The sequence below is a fragment of the Oncorhynchus clarkii genome, chromosome 21, assembly GCF_045791955.1.
Source record: "Oncorhynchus clarkii lewisi isolate Uvic-CL-2024 chromosome 21, UVic_Ocla_1.0, whole genome shotgun sequence".
Lineage (NCBI taxonomy): Eukaryota > Metazoa > Chordata > Actinopteri > Salmoniformes > Salmonidae > Oncorhynchus > Oncorhynchus clarkii.
Window position 1 is genome coordinate 1,462,978 of NC_092167.1, and position 16,725 is coordinate 1,479,702.

General features: G+C 42.8%; 1 protein-coding gene across 1 annotated transcript in view; it reads right to left on the reverse strand.

Annotated features, from left to right (window-relative positions):
- LOC139379618 (wnt inhibitory factor 1-like) overlaps window positions 1–14,933 on the reverse strand; it is a 54,915-nt gene extending 39,982 nt beyond the window's left edge. The window contains exons 1-4 of the mRNA XM_071122417.1: window positions 14,691–14,933; window positions 14,328–14,467; window positions 3,303–3,411; window positions 2,260–2,400 (exon numbers count right to left, since the gene is read on the reverse strand). Of these exons, the coding sequence (XP_070978518.1) occupies window positions 2,260–2,400; window positions 3,303–3,411; window positions 14,328–14,467; window positions 14,691–14,838 (538 nt within the window). The 5' untranslated portion in view covers window positions 14,839–14,933. The remainder of the gene's footprint in view (window positions 1–2,259; window positions 2,401–3,302; window positions 3,412–14,327; window positions 14,468–14,690) is intronic.
- Between the last annotated feature and the right edge of the window lie 1,792 nt (window positions 14,934–16,725).

Genomic DNA, 16,725 nt, shown 5'->3' on the forward strand with positions numbered 1-16,725 from the left:
CATCCTGTTGTCTCTATACATCCTGCTGTCTCTATACATCCTGCTGTCTCTATACATCCTGCTGTCTCTATACCCCTCTATACATCCTGCTGTCTCTATACATCCTGCTGTCTCTATACCCCTCTATACATCCTGCTGTCTCTATACATTCTGCTGTCTCTATACATCCTGTTGTCTCTATACATCCTGCTGTCTCTATACCTCTCTATACATCCTGCTGTCTCTATACATCCTGCTGTCTCTATACATCCTGCTGTCTCTATACATCCTGCTGTCTCTATACCCCTCTATACATCCTGCTGTCTCTGTACATCCTGCTGTCTCTATACATCCTGCTGTCTCTATACCCCTCTATACATCCTGCTGTCTCTATACATCCTGCTGTCTCTATACATCCTGCTGTCTCTATACCCCTCTATACATCCTGCTGTCTCTATACATCCTGCTGTCTCTATACATCCTGCTGTCTCTATACCCCTCTATACATCCTGCTGTCTCTATACATCCTGCTGTCTCTATACATCCTGCTGTCTCTATACATCCTGCTGTCTCTATACCCCTCTATACATCCTGCTATCTCTATACATCCTGCTGTCTCTATACATCCTGCTGTCTCTATACATCCTGCTGTCTCTATACCCCTCTATACATCCTGCTGTCTCTATACATCCTGCTATCTCTATACCCCTCTATACATCCTGCTATCTCTATACCCCTCTATACATCCTGCTGTCTCTATACATCCTTCTGTCTCTATACATCCTGCTGTCTCTATACATCCTGCTGTCTCTATACCCCTCTATACATCCCGCTGTCTCGCCACCACCCTAAAGCAGGGCATCTGAACCACTTCTGTTGTGGTTGTACCACATCTTATAATATAAAGTCAGCAGTAGCAGAGGTAGAACTAAATCAGACAGGGTAATGTTATAATATCCAGTCAGCAGAGGTAGAACTAAATCAGACAGGGTAATGTTATAATATCCAGTCAGAAGAGGCAGAGGTAAAACTAAATCAGACAGGGTAATGTTATAATATCCAGTTAGCAGCAGCAGAGGTAGAACTAAATCAGACAGGGTAATGTTATAATATCCAGTCAGCAGTAGCAGAGGTAGAACTAAATCAGACAGGGTAATGTTATAATATCCAGTCAGCAGTAGCAGGGGTAGAACTAAATCAGACAGGGTAATGTTATAATATCCAGTCAGCAGAGGTAGAACTAAATCAGACAGGGTAATGTTATAATATCCAGTTAGCAGCAGCAGAGGTAGAACTAAATCAGACAGGGTAATGTTATAATATCCAGTCAGCAGTAGCAGAGGTAGAACTAAATCAGACAGGGTAATGTTATAATATCCAGTCAGCAGTAGCAGAGGTAGAACTAAATCAGACAGGGTAATGTTATAATATCCAGTCAGCAGTAGCAGAGGTAGAACTAAATCAGACAGGGTAATGTTATAATATCCAGTCAGCAGAGGTAGAACTAAATCAGACAGGGTAATGTTATAATATCCAGTTAGCAGCAGCAGAGGTAGAACTAAATCAGACAGGGTAATGTTATAATATCCAGTCAGCAGTAGCAGAGGTAGAACTAAATCAGACAGGGTAATGTTATAATATCCAGTCAGTAGAGGTAGAACTAAATCAGACAGGGTAATGTTATAATATCCAGTCAGCAAAGGTAGAGCTAAATCAGACAGGGTAATGCAGACTGAGACCTACCCAATCATCTGTGGCGATGCTGAGAGCTAGCCAATCATCTCTGGTGATGCTGAGAGCTAGCCAATCATCTCTGACGATGCTGAGAGCTCGCCAATCATCTCAAGAGATGCTGAGAGCTAGCCAATCATCTCTGGTGATGCTGAGAGCTAGCCAATCATCTCTGGCGATATTGAGAGCTAGCCAATCATCTCTGGCGATATTGAGAGGTAGCCAATCATCTCTGGTGAAATTGAGAGCTAGCCAATCATCTCTGGCGATGCTGAGAGCTAGCCAATCATCTCTGGCGAAATTGAGAGCTAGACAATCATCTCTGGCAATGCTGAGAGCTAGCCAATCATCTCTGATGATAATGAGAGACAATATTCTTCACTCGCCTCACCTCGCCTCACCTCTCCTCTCCTCTCCTCTCCTCTTCTGCTTTCCCCTTCTCTGATCTCCCCTCCCCTCCTCTCCTGTCACCTCTTCTTCTAGTAGACCATTCAAAACAGAGGTAACATGTTAAACATGCAAATTAAACTCTAGGAGCTGCGTCCTCACCTCTCTGGCAGGTCTTGAAGAAGATGGCATTGTGAGGTGTCCTCAGGATGATGTTCCCACCGGCGTCCATGACCAGTATGGTGACCTCGAACGCCGCTACGCCATCCTGGTCTCCTAAACACGGGAAGCCCACCTGCACCACTTAAAACACAGAGAAACATCATATTACAACGCAGTAATCAGTATGCAAGCTATTATGATTAATTTCAAGCTATTGTGACTGATTTCAAGCTATTGTGACTGATTTCAAGCTATTGTGACTGGTTTCAAGCTATTGTGACTGATTTCAAGCTATTGTGACTGATTTCAAGCTATATGACTGATTTCAAGCTATTGTGACTGATTTCAAGCTATTGTGACTGATTTCAAGCTATTGTGACAAGCTATTGTGACTGGTTTCAAGCTATTGTGACTGATTTCAAGCTATTGTGACTGGTTTCAAGCTATTATGACTGATTTCAAGCTATTGTGACTGATTTCAAGCTATTGTGACTGATTTCAAGCTATTATGACTGATTTCAAGTTGTTATGACTGGTTTCATGACTGATTTCAAGCTGTTGCGACTGATTTCAAGCTATTGTGACTGATCTCAAGCTATTATGACTGATTTCAAGTTGTTATGACTGGTTGCATGACTGATTTCAGGCTGTTGTGACTGATTTCAAGCTATTGTGACTGATCTCAAGCTATTATGACTGATTTCAAGTTGTTATGACTGGTTTCATGACTGATTTCAAGCTGTTGTGACTGATTTCAAGTTGTTATGACTGGTTTCATGACTGATTTCAAGCTGTTGTGACTGATTTCATGACTGTTTTCAAGCTATTATGAGTGATTTCAAGCTATTATGACTGATTTCAAGCTGTTATGACTGATTTCAAGCTGTTTCACTGTAGTGGCCTGTGTGGTCTAGCGGTTAGCGCTGGGCTGGGCTGCTGACTCAAACTCCTCCACTCTTTCCTGCTTGCTGTTCTTCAGTCTCACGTGTCCAATAAACAACAACACTGAGAAGGTAGCACGGATTCACCAGCTCCTGTCTCACCTGAGGGCCTACGTGGTACAGAGCCCAGGAGAGGAACGTTGACCGTGGGGTTGTCCATGATATCCACATCCATGGAGCGCAGTGTCTGGAACTCATAGAAGTACTCTGCCTGCAACACATGAACGGAGAACAGCTGATGTCTCAGAGAGGTACTGGGCCTGCAACACACATGAATGGAGAACAGCTGATGTCTCAGAGAGGTACTGGGCCTGCAACACACATGAATGGAGAACAGCTGATGTCTCAGAGAGGTACTGGGCCTGCAACACACATGAATGGAGAACAGCTGATGTCTCAGAGAGGTACTGGGCCTGCAACACACATGAATGGAGAACAGCTGATGACCCCGGATGTGTCCGTGCTAGTGTGCTTGTATGCATATACATGTTTGTCACACAGTGAGTTTGTGTTAGTACGCACTGTGTCCCTCTCTAAATAATGTCTGTGTGTTGACCCTCCTCTCCCAAAAACACGCGGCACAGCACATGTGGTCTCTCTCTCTAAATGACATGTGGTCTCTCTCTAAATGACATGTGGTCTCCCTCTCTAAATGACATGTGGTATCGCTCTCTAAATGACATGTGGTCTCTCTCTCTAAATGACATCTGGTCTCTCTCTCTAAATTACATGTGGTCTCCCTCTCTAAATGACATGTGGTATCGCTCTCTAAATGACATGTGGTCTCTCTAAATGACATGTGGTCTCTCTCTAAATGACATGTGGTCTCTCTCTCTAAATGACATGTGGTCTCTCTCTCTCTAAATGACATGTGGTCTCTCTCTCTAAATGACATGTGGGATCGCTCTCTAAATGACATGTGGTCTCTCTCTCTAAATGACAAGTGGTCTCTCTCTCTCTAAATGACATGTGGTCTCTCTCTCTAAATGACATGTGGTCTCGCTCTCTCTAAATGACATGTGGTCTCTCTCTCTCTAAATGAAATGTGGTCTTTCTCTAAATTGCATGTGGTCCCTCTCTCTAAATGACATGGGGTCTCTCTCTCTAAATGACATGGGGTCTCTCTCTCTAAATGACATGTGGTCTCTCTCTCTAAATGACATGTGGTCTCTCTCTCTAAATGACATGTGGTGTCTCTCTCTAAATGACATGTGGTCTCGCTCTTTCTAAATGACATGTGGTCTCGCTCTCTCTAAATGACATGTGGTCTCTCTCTCTCTAAATGACATGTGTTCTTTCTCTAAATTGCATGTGGTCCCTCTCTCTAAATGACATGTGGTCTCTCTCTCTAAATTACATGTGGTCTCTCTCTCTAAATGACATGTGGTCTCTCTCTCTAAATGACATGTGGTCTCTCTCTAAATGACATGTGGTCTCTCTAAATGACATGTGGTCTCTCTCTCTAAATGACATGTGGTCTCGCTCTCTCTAAATTACATGTGGTCTCTCTCTCTCTAAATGACATGTGTTCTTTCTCTAAATTGCATGTGGTCCCTCTCTCTAAATGACATGTGGTCTCTCTCTCTAAATGACATGTGGTCTCTCTCTAAATTACATGTGGTCTCTCTTTCTAAATTACATGTGGTCTGACATGTGGTCTCTCTCTCTCTAAATGACATGCGGTCCCTCTCTCTAAATGACATGTGGTCTCTCTCTAAATTACATGTGGTCTCTCTTTCTAAATGACATGTGGTCTCTCTCTCTCTAAATGACATGCGGTCCCTCTCTCTAAATGACATGTGGTCTCTCTCTCTTTAAATGACATGTGGTCTCTCTGTAAATGACATGTGGTCTCTCTGTAAATGACATGTGGTCTCTCTTTAAATGACATGTGGTCTCTCTCTCTCTCTAAATGACGTGGTCTCTATCTAAATGACATGTGGTCTCTCTCTCTCTCTAAATGGCGTGGTCTCTCTCTCTCTCTAAATGACATGTGGTCTCTCTCTAAATGACATGTGGTCTCTCTCTAAATGGCATGTGGTCTCTCTCTAAATGACATGTGGTCTCTCTCTAAATGACATGTGGTCTCTCTAAATGACATGTGGTCTCTCTCTCTAAATGACATGCGGTCTCTCTCTCTCTAAATGACATGCGGTCTTTCTTTAAATGACATGTGGTCTCTCTCTAAATGACATGTGGTCTCTCTCTAAATGACATGTGGTCTCTCTCTCTCTAAATTACATGTGGTCTCTCTCTCTCTAAATGACATGTGGTCTCTCTCTCTCTAAATGACATGTGGTCTCTCTCTCTCTAAATGACACGTGGTCTCTCTCTCTCTAAATGACATGTGGTCTCTCTCTCTCTAAATGACATGTGGTCTCTCTTGTCAAGTGATTGGGGGAGGCATGACAGAACACACACAGGGAGGGGGGGGGGGGGGGGAGAGATCCCAGAACAGAGAGATGAAAGAGGGAGAGAGGAAAGGGGAGACTACGATGTTCCCTCTATGCAGTGAATGCTTCCCAGTGTCAAAGCGTTTGATGAAGGGAAAGGTACACAAGGCGGGCAGAGGAAGAGGAGGCTAATCCTGCAGCTGAATGGTAATAACCAACACAGATAACTCTCCACCATGCAGCCTTTCATGCCCCAGGCTTTTGTTCTTAAGCTTCGCCGACTGCCTTTGAAGTACAGGGGGTAACAGAACCCAGGAAAGAGAAGGGCCCTCTTTCTGTATCTCTCTCTCTCTCTCTCTCTCTCTCTCTCTCTCTCTCTCTCTATCCCTCTCTCTCTCTATCCCTCTCTCTATCCCTCTCGCTCTCTATCCCTCTCTCTCTCTATCCCTCTCTCTCCTTCACTCTCGCTCTCATTCCCTCTCGCTCTTTCTATCCCGCTCTCTTTCCTTCCCTCTCTCTCTCCTTCCCTCTCTCTCTCCTTCCCTCTCACTCTCATTCCCTCTCGCTCTCCCTGCTCTCTTTCCTTCCCGCTCTCTTTCCTTCCAGCTCTCTTTCCTTCCTTCTCTCTCTCTCTCTCTCCCACTCTCATTTGCCGACTCAACATGCCATTACCGGATTACGATCTCTGTATGTTTTGTGTGTTTTGTGGGTGTATGTTTAGTGTGTGTGTGTGTGTGTGTGTGTGTGGACGTGTTTAACTATTCTTGTGGGGACCAGAAGTCCCTACAAGAATAGTAAACAAACAAAAAGTTGACCAGCTGGGGACATTTTGTTAGTCCCCACAAGGTCAAATGGTATTTCTAAGAGGTTTAGGGTTAAGGTTAGAATTAGTGTTAGGATCAGAATTACGTTAAGGGTTAGGAGATATGGGTTAGGGAAAATAGGATTTTGAATGGAAGTAAGTGTGTAAGTGTGTGTGTGTGTGCGTGTGTGTGTGCGTGCGTGCGTGCGTGCGTGCGTGCGTGCGTGTGTGTGTGCGCGGAGGGAGCTGAAAGCTCTGGTCCGTTCCGTTCTCTGTAATTTGCTGTCACCAGAGATGATCTCATCAGGAAGAGAAATTGGTCATTACTTTGACTAAAATAAGTTCACAGTTTATTATGGATGTCAACACACTTGTTGCAGTCTCCCACAATAGGTGTTTATGTATGTGGATTACTTGTTTTTTTGTTTTTACTGATAATCTCCCATCCATGAACACCCCTCCTCACAAACCACTAGCTCAATCTGAAGAAGAAGATGAAGAAGACGCTGAAGAAGGCAAGAAATGAGAAGAAACAATAAGAATCTAAAAGAAGAAGGGGGAGAAGAGGAGGAGAAGAAGAGGCTGAAGAGGCGAGGAGGCTGAAGAGGAGAAGAGGGTGAAGATGAGGGTAAAGAGGGTAAAGAGGAGGAGAAGAGGGTGAAGAGGAGGAGAAGAGGGTGAAGAGGAGGAGAAGAGGGTGAAGAGGGGGTGAAGAGGGTGAAGAGGAGGAGAAGAGGGTAAAGAGGAGGAGAAGAGGAGGAGAAGAGGGTAAAGAGGAGGAGAAGATGGTAGAGGAGGAGAAGAGGGTGAAGAGGAGAAGAGGAAAGAGGAGGAGAAGAGGGTGAAGCAGAGGAGAAGAGGGTGAAGCAGAGGAGAAGAGGGTGAAGAGGAGGAGAAGATGATAAAGAGGAGGAGAAGAGGGTAAAGAGGAGGAGAAGAGGGTAAAGAGGGTGAAGAGGAGGAGAAGAGGGTGAAGAGGGTGGAGGAGGAGAAGAGGGTAAAGAGGAGGAGAAGATGGTAAAGAGGAGGAGAAGAAGAGGAGAAGAAGAGGGTAAAGAGGAGGAGAAGAGGGTAAAGAGGAGGAGAAGATGGTAAAGAGGAGGAGAAGAAGAGGAGAAGAAGAGGGTAAAGAGGAGGAGAAGAGGGTGAAGAGGAGGAGAAGGGGGTAAAGAGGAGAAGAGGATAAAGAGTAGGATAAGAAGAGGAGAAGAGGGTGACAAGGAGGAGAAGAGGGAAAGAGGAGGAGAAGAAGAGGAGGAGAAGAGGGTGAAGAGGAGGAGAAGAGGGTGAAGAGGAGGAGAAGAGGGTAAAGAGGAGGAGAAGAGGGTAAAGAGGGTGAAGAGGAGGAGAAAGGGGTAAAGAGGAGGAGAAGGGGGTGAAGAGGAGGAGAAGGGGGTGAAGGGGAGGAGAAGAGGGTAAAGAGGAGAAGGAATGGCACCGTGGTCCAGGGGCCTCCCACCCAGGGAGCGGTGAGGTCATGGCTCTGTGACCTAATAACAATGTAGCGCTTGGCCCCTGGGGCCCCTGGGATTCCTCCTGACAGAGACAGCCCCTTCATGTGGCAGGGGAACAATGCTCTCTCAACACAAGGACTGTGCCCCAAATGGCACCCTATTCCTTGCTCTGGTCAAAAGTAGTGCACTATATAGGGAATAGGGCTCTGGTCAAAAGTAGTGCACTATATAGGGAATAGGGCTCTGGTCTAAAGTAGTGTACTATATAGGGAATAGGGCTCTGGTCTAAAGTAGTGCACTATATGGGGAATAGGGCTCTGGTCTAAAGTAGTGCACTATATAGGGAATAGGGCTCTGGTCAAAAGTAGTGCACTATATAGGGAATAGGGCTCTGGTCTAAAGTAGTGTACTATATAGGGAATAGGGCTCTGGTCTAAAGTAGTGCACTATATAGGGAATAGGGCTCTGGTCTAAAGTAGTGCACTATATAGGGAATAGGGCTCTGGTCAAAAGTAGTGCACTATATAGGGAATAGGGCTCTGGTCTATAGTAGTGCACTATATAGGGAATAGGGCTCTGGTCTAAAGTAGTGCACTATATAGGGAATAGTGTGTCATTATGGACAGACACGGTTTCCTATCTCTTCCTATCTTCTATGGATGTAAAAGTAGTGCACTATATAGGGAATAGTGTGTCATTATGGACAGACACGGTTTCCTATCTCTCTTCCTATCTTCTATGGATGTAGGGGAAATTCCACAATCCAAACGATGATGGTTTATTTGTGTTTTCAGAGGACAATACGGGTGCCTTTAAACCCTTTCAAGATTATCATTCAGTCATGATTCAGAAATGATTTGTCACTCTGCAGCGGCATAGTGCAGTAGACTCAAATATTTTTCCCGAATAACACAAATATTGACTCCATCTGAGTTGACAACGGTTACTCAAAACAGACATATAAAAAACTAAAAAGTTTAAAACAAACATGAGTAAAATAGGGAAAATGATTCATTTTAAAATCCCCAATAGAAACAACCAGTCTATCAGATCTTTGGCTAGTTCCATCGTTTTTGTTCACATGCTAGGTTGTTTTTAAATATTAGTTTAGAGTTTGCTGCAACTCTCTGCTGCTAGTGAAGAGACACGGAGCTTCTCCTCTGACGCTGACACAGAGTGCTGTTACCACGGTAACGGCCCGTCGCAAAATACTTGACAGTCGATTGACGCAGCCGTGTGTCGATCTAATTAACAATAATACCAAAAAAATTCCCGTCAAAACCAATCAATTTAAAAATAGAGATATCTGTTTTTTTTGTTGTTGTTGCATTTGATACGTCTCAATCCACCGCATACGCCTATGTCGCACTTCCGCATCCGCGGTGAAAGGTGGCAGAGCTAGAGCGCTGTTCATCCAGCCCAGCCTGTTTGAACGGCGTTCACTGACATCCCCTTATACTTTCAATCAGTTTACCTTTTTTCATTGTTTCAGTCACATTCCTGAAGCCCAAGAAACATACACTTAGCTTCCTAGTACATACGGAAATTAAAACGGTTTATGAATGATTTTCTTTGGAGGGTTACTGTCAAAATGATTTATTAATTTTAAAAAATTAAATAAATAGACATTGATGACATTCGCATGGGCCCATAGAGCTTGTGGGTCCCCTGCCTTGAATAAAAGATGGCTGCCGTTTTATGGGCTCTTAAACAATCGTGTTCTTATGTTCATTTTTTTGTTGGTTAAGAGCTCGTCAGTAAACATTTTCACTGTAAGGTAAACCTGTTGGTTAAGGGCTCATCAGTAAGCATTTTCACTGTAAGGTCTACCTACACCTGTTGGTTATTAAGGTCTACCTACACCTGTTGGTTAAGGGCTCATCAGTAAGCATTTTCACTGTAAGGTCTACCTACACCTGTTGGTTATTAAGGTCTACCTACACCTGTTGGTTAAGGGCTCATCAGTAAGCATTTTCACTGTAAGGTCTACCTACACCTGTTGGTTATTAAGGTCTACCTACACCTGTTGGTTAAGGGCTCATCAGTAAGCATTTTCACTGTAAGGTCTACCTACACCTGTTGGTTATCAAGGGCTCATCAGTAAACATTTTCACTGTAAGGTCTACCTACACCTGTTGGTTATCAAGGGCTCATCAGTAAACATTTTCACTGTAAGGTCTACCTACACCTGTTGGTTATTAAGGTCTACCTACACCTGTTGGTTATTAAGGTCTACCTACACCTATTGGTTAAGGGCTCATCAGTAAACATTTTCACTGTAAGGTCTACCTACACCTATTGGTTAAGGGCTCATCAGTAAACATTTTCACTGTAAGGTCTACCTACACCTGTTGGTTAAGGGCTCATCAGTAAGCATTTTCACTGTAAGGTCTACCTACACCTGTTGGTTATCAAGGGCTCATCAGTAAGCATTTTCACTGTAAGGTCTACCTACACCTGTTGGTTATTAAGGTCTACCTACACCTGTTGGTTATTAAGGTCTACCTACACCTGTTGGTTATTAAGGTCTACCTACACCTGTTGGTTAAGGGCTCATCAGTAAACATTTTCACTGTAAGGTCTACCTACACCTGTTGGTTAAGGGCTCATCAGTTAACATTTTCACTGTAAGGTCTACCTACATGTAACAGTATAACTTTAGACCGTGCCCTCGCCCATACCCGGGTGCGAACCAGGGACGCTCTGCACACATCAACAACCGACACCCACGAAGCATCGTTACCCATCGCTCCACAAAAGCCACGGCCCTTGCAGAGCAAAGGGGAACCACTACCTCAAGGTCTCAGAGCGAGTGACATCACCGATTGAAACGCCACTAGCACGCACCACCGCTAACTAGTTAGCCATTTCGCATCGGCTACCTACACCTGTTGTATTAGGCGCACGTGACAAATAACATTTGATTTGATTTTGATTTGAGGGTGATCCACAGGTGTCTGGTACGCCAGTGAGTGTCTGGTACGCCAGTGAGTGTCTGGTACGCCAGTGAGTGTCTGGTACGCCAGTGAGTGTCTGGTATGCCAGTGAGTGTCTGGTACGCCAGTGAGTGTCTGGTACGCCAGTGAGTGTCTGGTACGCCAGTGAGTGTCTGGTACGCCAGTGAGTGTCTGGTGGACCAAAAAAGTTCAATTCCCACCTGGACGTTAGACAACATTCTGAAAGAGCTCATGTTTTACGGAGTTAACAAAAAGTGAGTTTTCTTTACTCAAGTGGTATACACAGTAGCAATTTAGTTTTCCTATCAGTTTGTTTTATGAACCATAAAACATAATTAAATGTAACATATTTTATATCCAAAATTCGTATTCTATAAGGCAGATGGATTTGACAGTTTATGGTTGTGACAATGGTGATTTCAATATTGTTTGTTTAAATCTATCAAAAAAGTAGAGAACTTTCCAGACTATGAGTGGCCTTGTTGCACTACATGTAAAGAGGACATAAACAGGGGTCCTTTATGGTATAGCCGTCCCTGCACATTCCTGATTCATTCCTGATTCATTTAGGCTCCATTCCAGCCATTATTATGAGCCGTCCTCCCATCTGCAGCCTCCACTGGTTCATATGCCCGGCCTATCTGGGGGGGGGGGGGGGGGGGGGTTGCTCATGCAACCCCAAAAAGTATATATATGTACAGTACCAGTCAAAAGTGTGGACACACCTACTCATTCAAGGGTTTTTCTTTCTTTTTTTAAACTATGTTCTACATTGTAGAATAATAGTGAAGACATCAAAACTATGAAATAACACACATGGAATCATGTAGTAACCAAAAATAGTGTTAAACAAATCAAAATTTTATATTCTTCAAAGTAGCTACCCTTTGCCTTGATGACAGCTTTGCACACTATTGGCACTCTCTCAACCAGCTTCATGAGGTAGTCACCTGGAATTATTTTAATTAACAGGTGTGCCTTCTTAAAAGTTGATTTGTGGAATTTCTTTCCTTCGTAATGCGTTTGAGCCAATCAGTTGTGTTGTGACAAGGTAGAAGATAACCCTATTTGGTAAAAGACCAAGTCCATATTATGGACAGCTCAAATAAGCAAAGAGCAATGACAGTCCATCTTTACTTTAAGACATGAAGGTCAGTCAATCTGGAAAATTTCAAGAATTTGGAACATTTCTTCAAGTGCAGTCACAAAAACCATCAAGCGCTGTGATGAAACAGGCTCTCATGAGGACCGCCACAGGAAAGTAAGACCCAGAGTTACCTCTGATGCAGAGGATAAGTTCATTAGAGTTTACCAGCCTCAGAAATTGCAGCCCAAATAAATGCTTCACAGAGGTCAAGTAACAGACACATCTCAACATCAACTGTTCAGAGGAGACTGCGTGAATCAGGCCTTAATGGTAAAAAAAACACTACTAAAGGACACCAATAATAAGAAGAGACTTGGTTGGGCCAAGAAACATGAGCAATGGACTTTAGACATGGAAATCTGTCCTTTGGTCTGATGAGTCCAAATTTGAGATTTTTGGTTCCAACCGCCGTATCTTTGTGAGACGCAGAGTCGATGAACAGATTATCTCTGCATGAGTGGTTCCCACCGTGAAGCATGGAGGAGGAGGTGTGATGGTGTGGGGGTGCTTTGCTGGTGACACTGTCTGATCTATTTAGAATTCAAGGCACACTTAACCAGCAAGGCCATCACAGCATTCTGCAGTGATACGCCATCCCATCTGGTTTGCGCTGGGACTATCATTTGTTTTTCAACAGGACAATGACCCAAAACAACTCCAGGCTGTGTAAGGGCTATTTGATCAAGAAGGAGAGTGATGGAGTGCTGCATCAGATGACCTGGCCTCCACAATCACCCGACCTCAACTCAATTGAGATGGTTTGGAATGAGTTGGACAGCATAGTGAAGTACTCAGTATACGTGGGAACTCCTTCAAAACTGTTGGAAAAGCATTCCAGGTGAAGCTGGTTGAGAGAATGCGAAGAGTGCAAAGCTGACATCAAGGCAAAGAGTGGCTACTTTGTAGAATCTAAAATATAACATATATTTTGATTTAAAACTTTTTGGGTTACTTATTTCATAGTTTTGATGTCTTCACTAGTATTCTACAATGTAGAAAATAGTAAAAAATAAAGAAAAACCCTTGAATGAGTAGGTGTTCTAGAACCCTTGAATGAGTAGGTGTTCTAGAACCCTTGAATGAGTAGGTGTTCTAGAACCCTTGAATGAGTAGGTGTTCTAGAACCCTTGAATGAGTAGGTGTTCTAGAACCCTTGAATGAGTAGGTGTGTCCAAACCTTTTGACTGGTACTGTATATAAATAAATGAATGAATAAATAAATAAATATAGCCTAGGCTCCTTGTGAAGTCTTCATGAAGCTCAATGTCTTTGAACATAAAAGAGGGTACATTTGCATCCTCATTACATGATTAGCATCAATAGTTTATAACCGTTTTATGTGTGTTATACATAAATGTCAATATTGTCCAGTGGTCTCAACAGTAGGTTACCAGATCACTTATAGGAGAGAGAAGACTTGTTTGAAAGGCATTTTTTTGTGTGTAGATAAATAATATAATTTTGCCACTGCACTGACTGTTATTCCCAAAGCTGTTCTCATAACAAAGCTTATGAACAAGGACACCATTGCAAAAAAAGCGATTCCAAATGGAACCTTCTTCTCCTTCTCAGTTCCAATAAAGAACGCGGGATGGGTCTGGCACGCGTCTGAGAATTTGACCAATGTTTTCAAAAGCGCAGATGGACCAGATGTTTTGCACATGTCCTAGATGCGGCCTGGCGGCGCCCCGGCGCTTTGATCCGTGGCGGCAGGTCCACGACACCGACATGTAAAATACCGCAAGAGATGGGAATTACAATATTAAAAAAAGGAAACTGGTCAGAGAGCTCAAGCTAAATCTCTTTTAAAATCAATCATCTACTGCTACCGCGCGCTTAGGCTTCTTTTTAAACCTCAAAATTGCGAGGTTGTTTGATCAGAATTGGGCCTTTGATGTTGGGAAAGCGTGAGAAACAATAGTTCAGAAGAAATGTGGACTAGTTTTTGAATGAAGGTTTTAAGTGTGGGGGATAGTCAGTGGCTCTTGTCAAGTTTATTGATCTTTACCGAGACAATCATTTCAAAGACATTCTTCATTTGAAGTTCGTTTTTTAAATGCATAATGTGGTTAATCAATGCATACTAAACATTGGCTATTAACCTATCCATTCAAAATAATAAGAAAAACAACCTTTATCATTCTTTTCTAAAAACAAAATGAATTGCAGCCTTATCGCCATATAGAATTGCGCACTAGTCACCGCATTGCGCACTGGCTACAATTACGCGCATGTTCTCAGATCAATAGCCTTTGATAAAGCCTATCGATGACCACTAAAAGTATTACAATAGATGGAATCAAATACACACATTTTCCTCTTTTCAAATGAAAGTAGGCCTATAGACTAATGTGACCCGATCACCGTCTCCTACCTGTTCAGTAGCTTGCCAGGTGAAGTTGACGTTCTGGATATTGACAGGTATCGCAGGCATCCTCTGCTGGGCCTTTCTGAAGTCCGTTGTGAATGGAGCCATCTTTCCCTCTGACACGATCAAGATATCCTCCTCAAAACCTGCACAATAACACACACTGGCATTTCAACAAGAGCATTTAAAAACACATGCGAAAGCGCATGGGGGTGTCTACAAAGTTTAACTCAGTCCAATATAATAGGGGTCACAGTGTATGTAACTCAACCCTTAAACCTTTAAAGTTACAATACATATTTTCTATTTAATAAGCTAATTCAAGTGACACTGTAACATTGGATTAATTGAAAAATAAACGCTACTTACCAATTAGGATTCTGGCTTGGTTGGCATCAATCCACATGTACAAACTTCCCTGCTGCTCCTGCGCAGCTTTGGACATCAAACCACCCAAAAGTAGAAGAAAGCACGTTTTGATGGGGGACAGAAGAACAGAGGCTGTCTCGGTAGCCATCCTGAGTTGCAAGCCTCTCAAATCTAACCCTTTAAATTGTAAATGTATCTCCGTTCGGCTCTCCTCGTAGTTAAATTGTGTGTCTGTGTATGCAGAGTTTGCCACTGTACTCAAGTCTGGTATGCCGTGAGTGAGCCTCTTTCATTGACAGTGAGACGCCTGCGCTACGTCGCAAGCTACTTGTACACAGCGGGCGCTGCAGGGAGGGTATGCGGCCACACGGTGGCGCAGTGGGACATGGGAAGTAAAGAGTTGGTGCACATTTAGTTAGGCTATGCCTGCCTGTTGATTAATGCGATAGGAAGTAAATGGCGTAACATGTTGACAAACAACTGGCACTATAAATACTTATTTATTGGTCTGAGTAGGGGTCTAATCTTTCCCTGATTTATTTTTTTCATTTAATTTTTACCCACACATCCGTTTTTCTGACGAATTCCAGTAAAAAAAACAACATAACAATCATTATAAATTATAGCCTACAAAATATTAACATGGTGATGAGAATTGCATGATGTAGCTAGCGGACCTATTCTCATGAAACAAAAATGTGTTTGTTGCATTGACTCAATTCAAGCCTCCAAAATAGGAAGAGGAAACGGGTGGAGGGACGAGGGATGGGGACGGGAGGGGGGGGGGGGGGGGGGGGGGCTTCAAGACAAATCATCTCCCTGTGTGGTCTTTGTCTTATAAGGCCCATAAACTCTCCAAGATAAACACTTCAGATTGTGGTATGTCACCTGGGGCCCATATTCTACAGGATGGTAATACTGAGCTGTTCGAGTGGAAACGGGCGAGAAATGCAGAAATGCCAGACGTGTTATTTTATTGCATTCCAACAGAGTTTTGTCAATGACAATTGGTGTTATTCATGATTAAATATTTCAAATCAATATCACTAGATTACGGAAGAGGCTACACTGAGTATAAAATGTTGTTTTTTTTCATTCTTAATTAATTAATTAATGACTTCCCTAGTTAAATGAAGGTTACATTTAAAAAAATATATATATATATTTTTTTCCATAAAAAAACTCCTAAAATATAATTTTTCAAACCAGTAGACCTATAACCTGTATTAATCATGAAATTCTTATTTGTGAACTTCCAATGAATGTAGACTGCCTTTCCTTACAACCCTATTCCACACATAATCATACCCTCATCTGGTCTAAAGGTGACATGACATGCCTACAGTATGTGAGGTGACAAGACAGTCTCATACAGTATGTGAGGTGACAAGACAGTCTCATACAGTATGTATGCACACATTATATATAGAGTTTTTCTACTGTGTTATTGACTGTATGTTTGTTTATTCCATGTGTAACTCTGTGTTGTTGTTCGTGTCGCACTGCTTTGCTTTATCTTGGCCAGGTCGCAGTTGTAAATGAGAACTTGTTCTCAGCTAGCCTACTTGGTTAAATAAAATGTGAAATACAAAAATAAATAAATACAAATGTACTAGGCCTTTTACCACATCGTTAGGTGGTTTATGCAAAAACAGTCTACAGTACTCACAATACACAATAAATAATAGGCTATAGATTCCTATAGACTATTACAGGAATTATGCGCCGTTGGAGCTCGGGGCGCTTAAGTATTTCACTGTACACTGAAACTACATCTGCGACCCTGAGTACGTGACTAAACAAACATCGCATCTACAGTAGCGAGATGCGGAAAATCACCAACCATGTATTTGATTGGATCAACCTTTAGCCTCCAATACGAGGTAAACCTCCAAAATCAATAAAACAATGTGTTTATAAAACGACCCATTTTACAACTCTGTCAGACACTAGATATAACCTACTATTTTATACGTGACTGTTCTTATAGCAGGTCATTGAGACGCCTGCCCCCTGCCTGTAGACAGCTGACTGA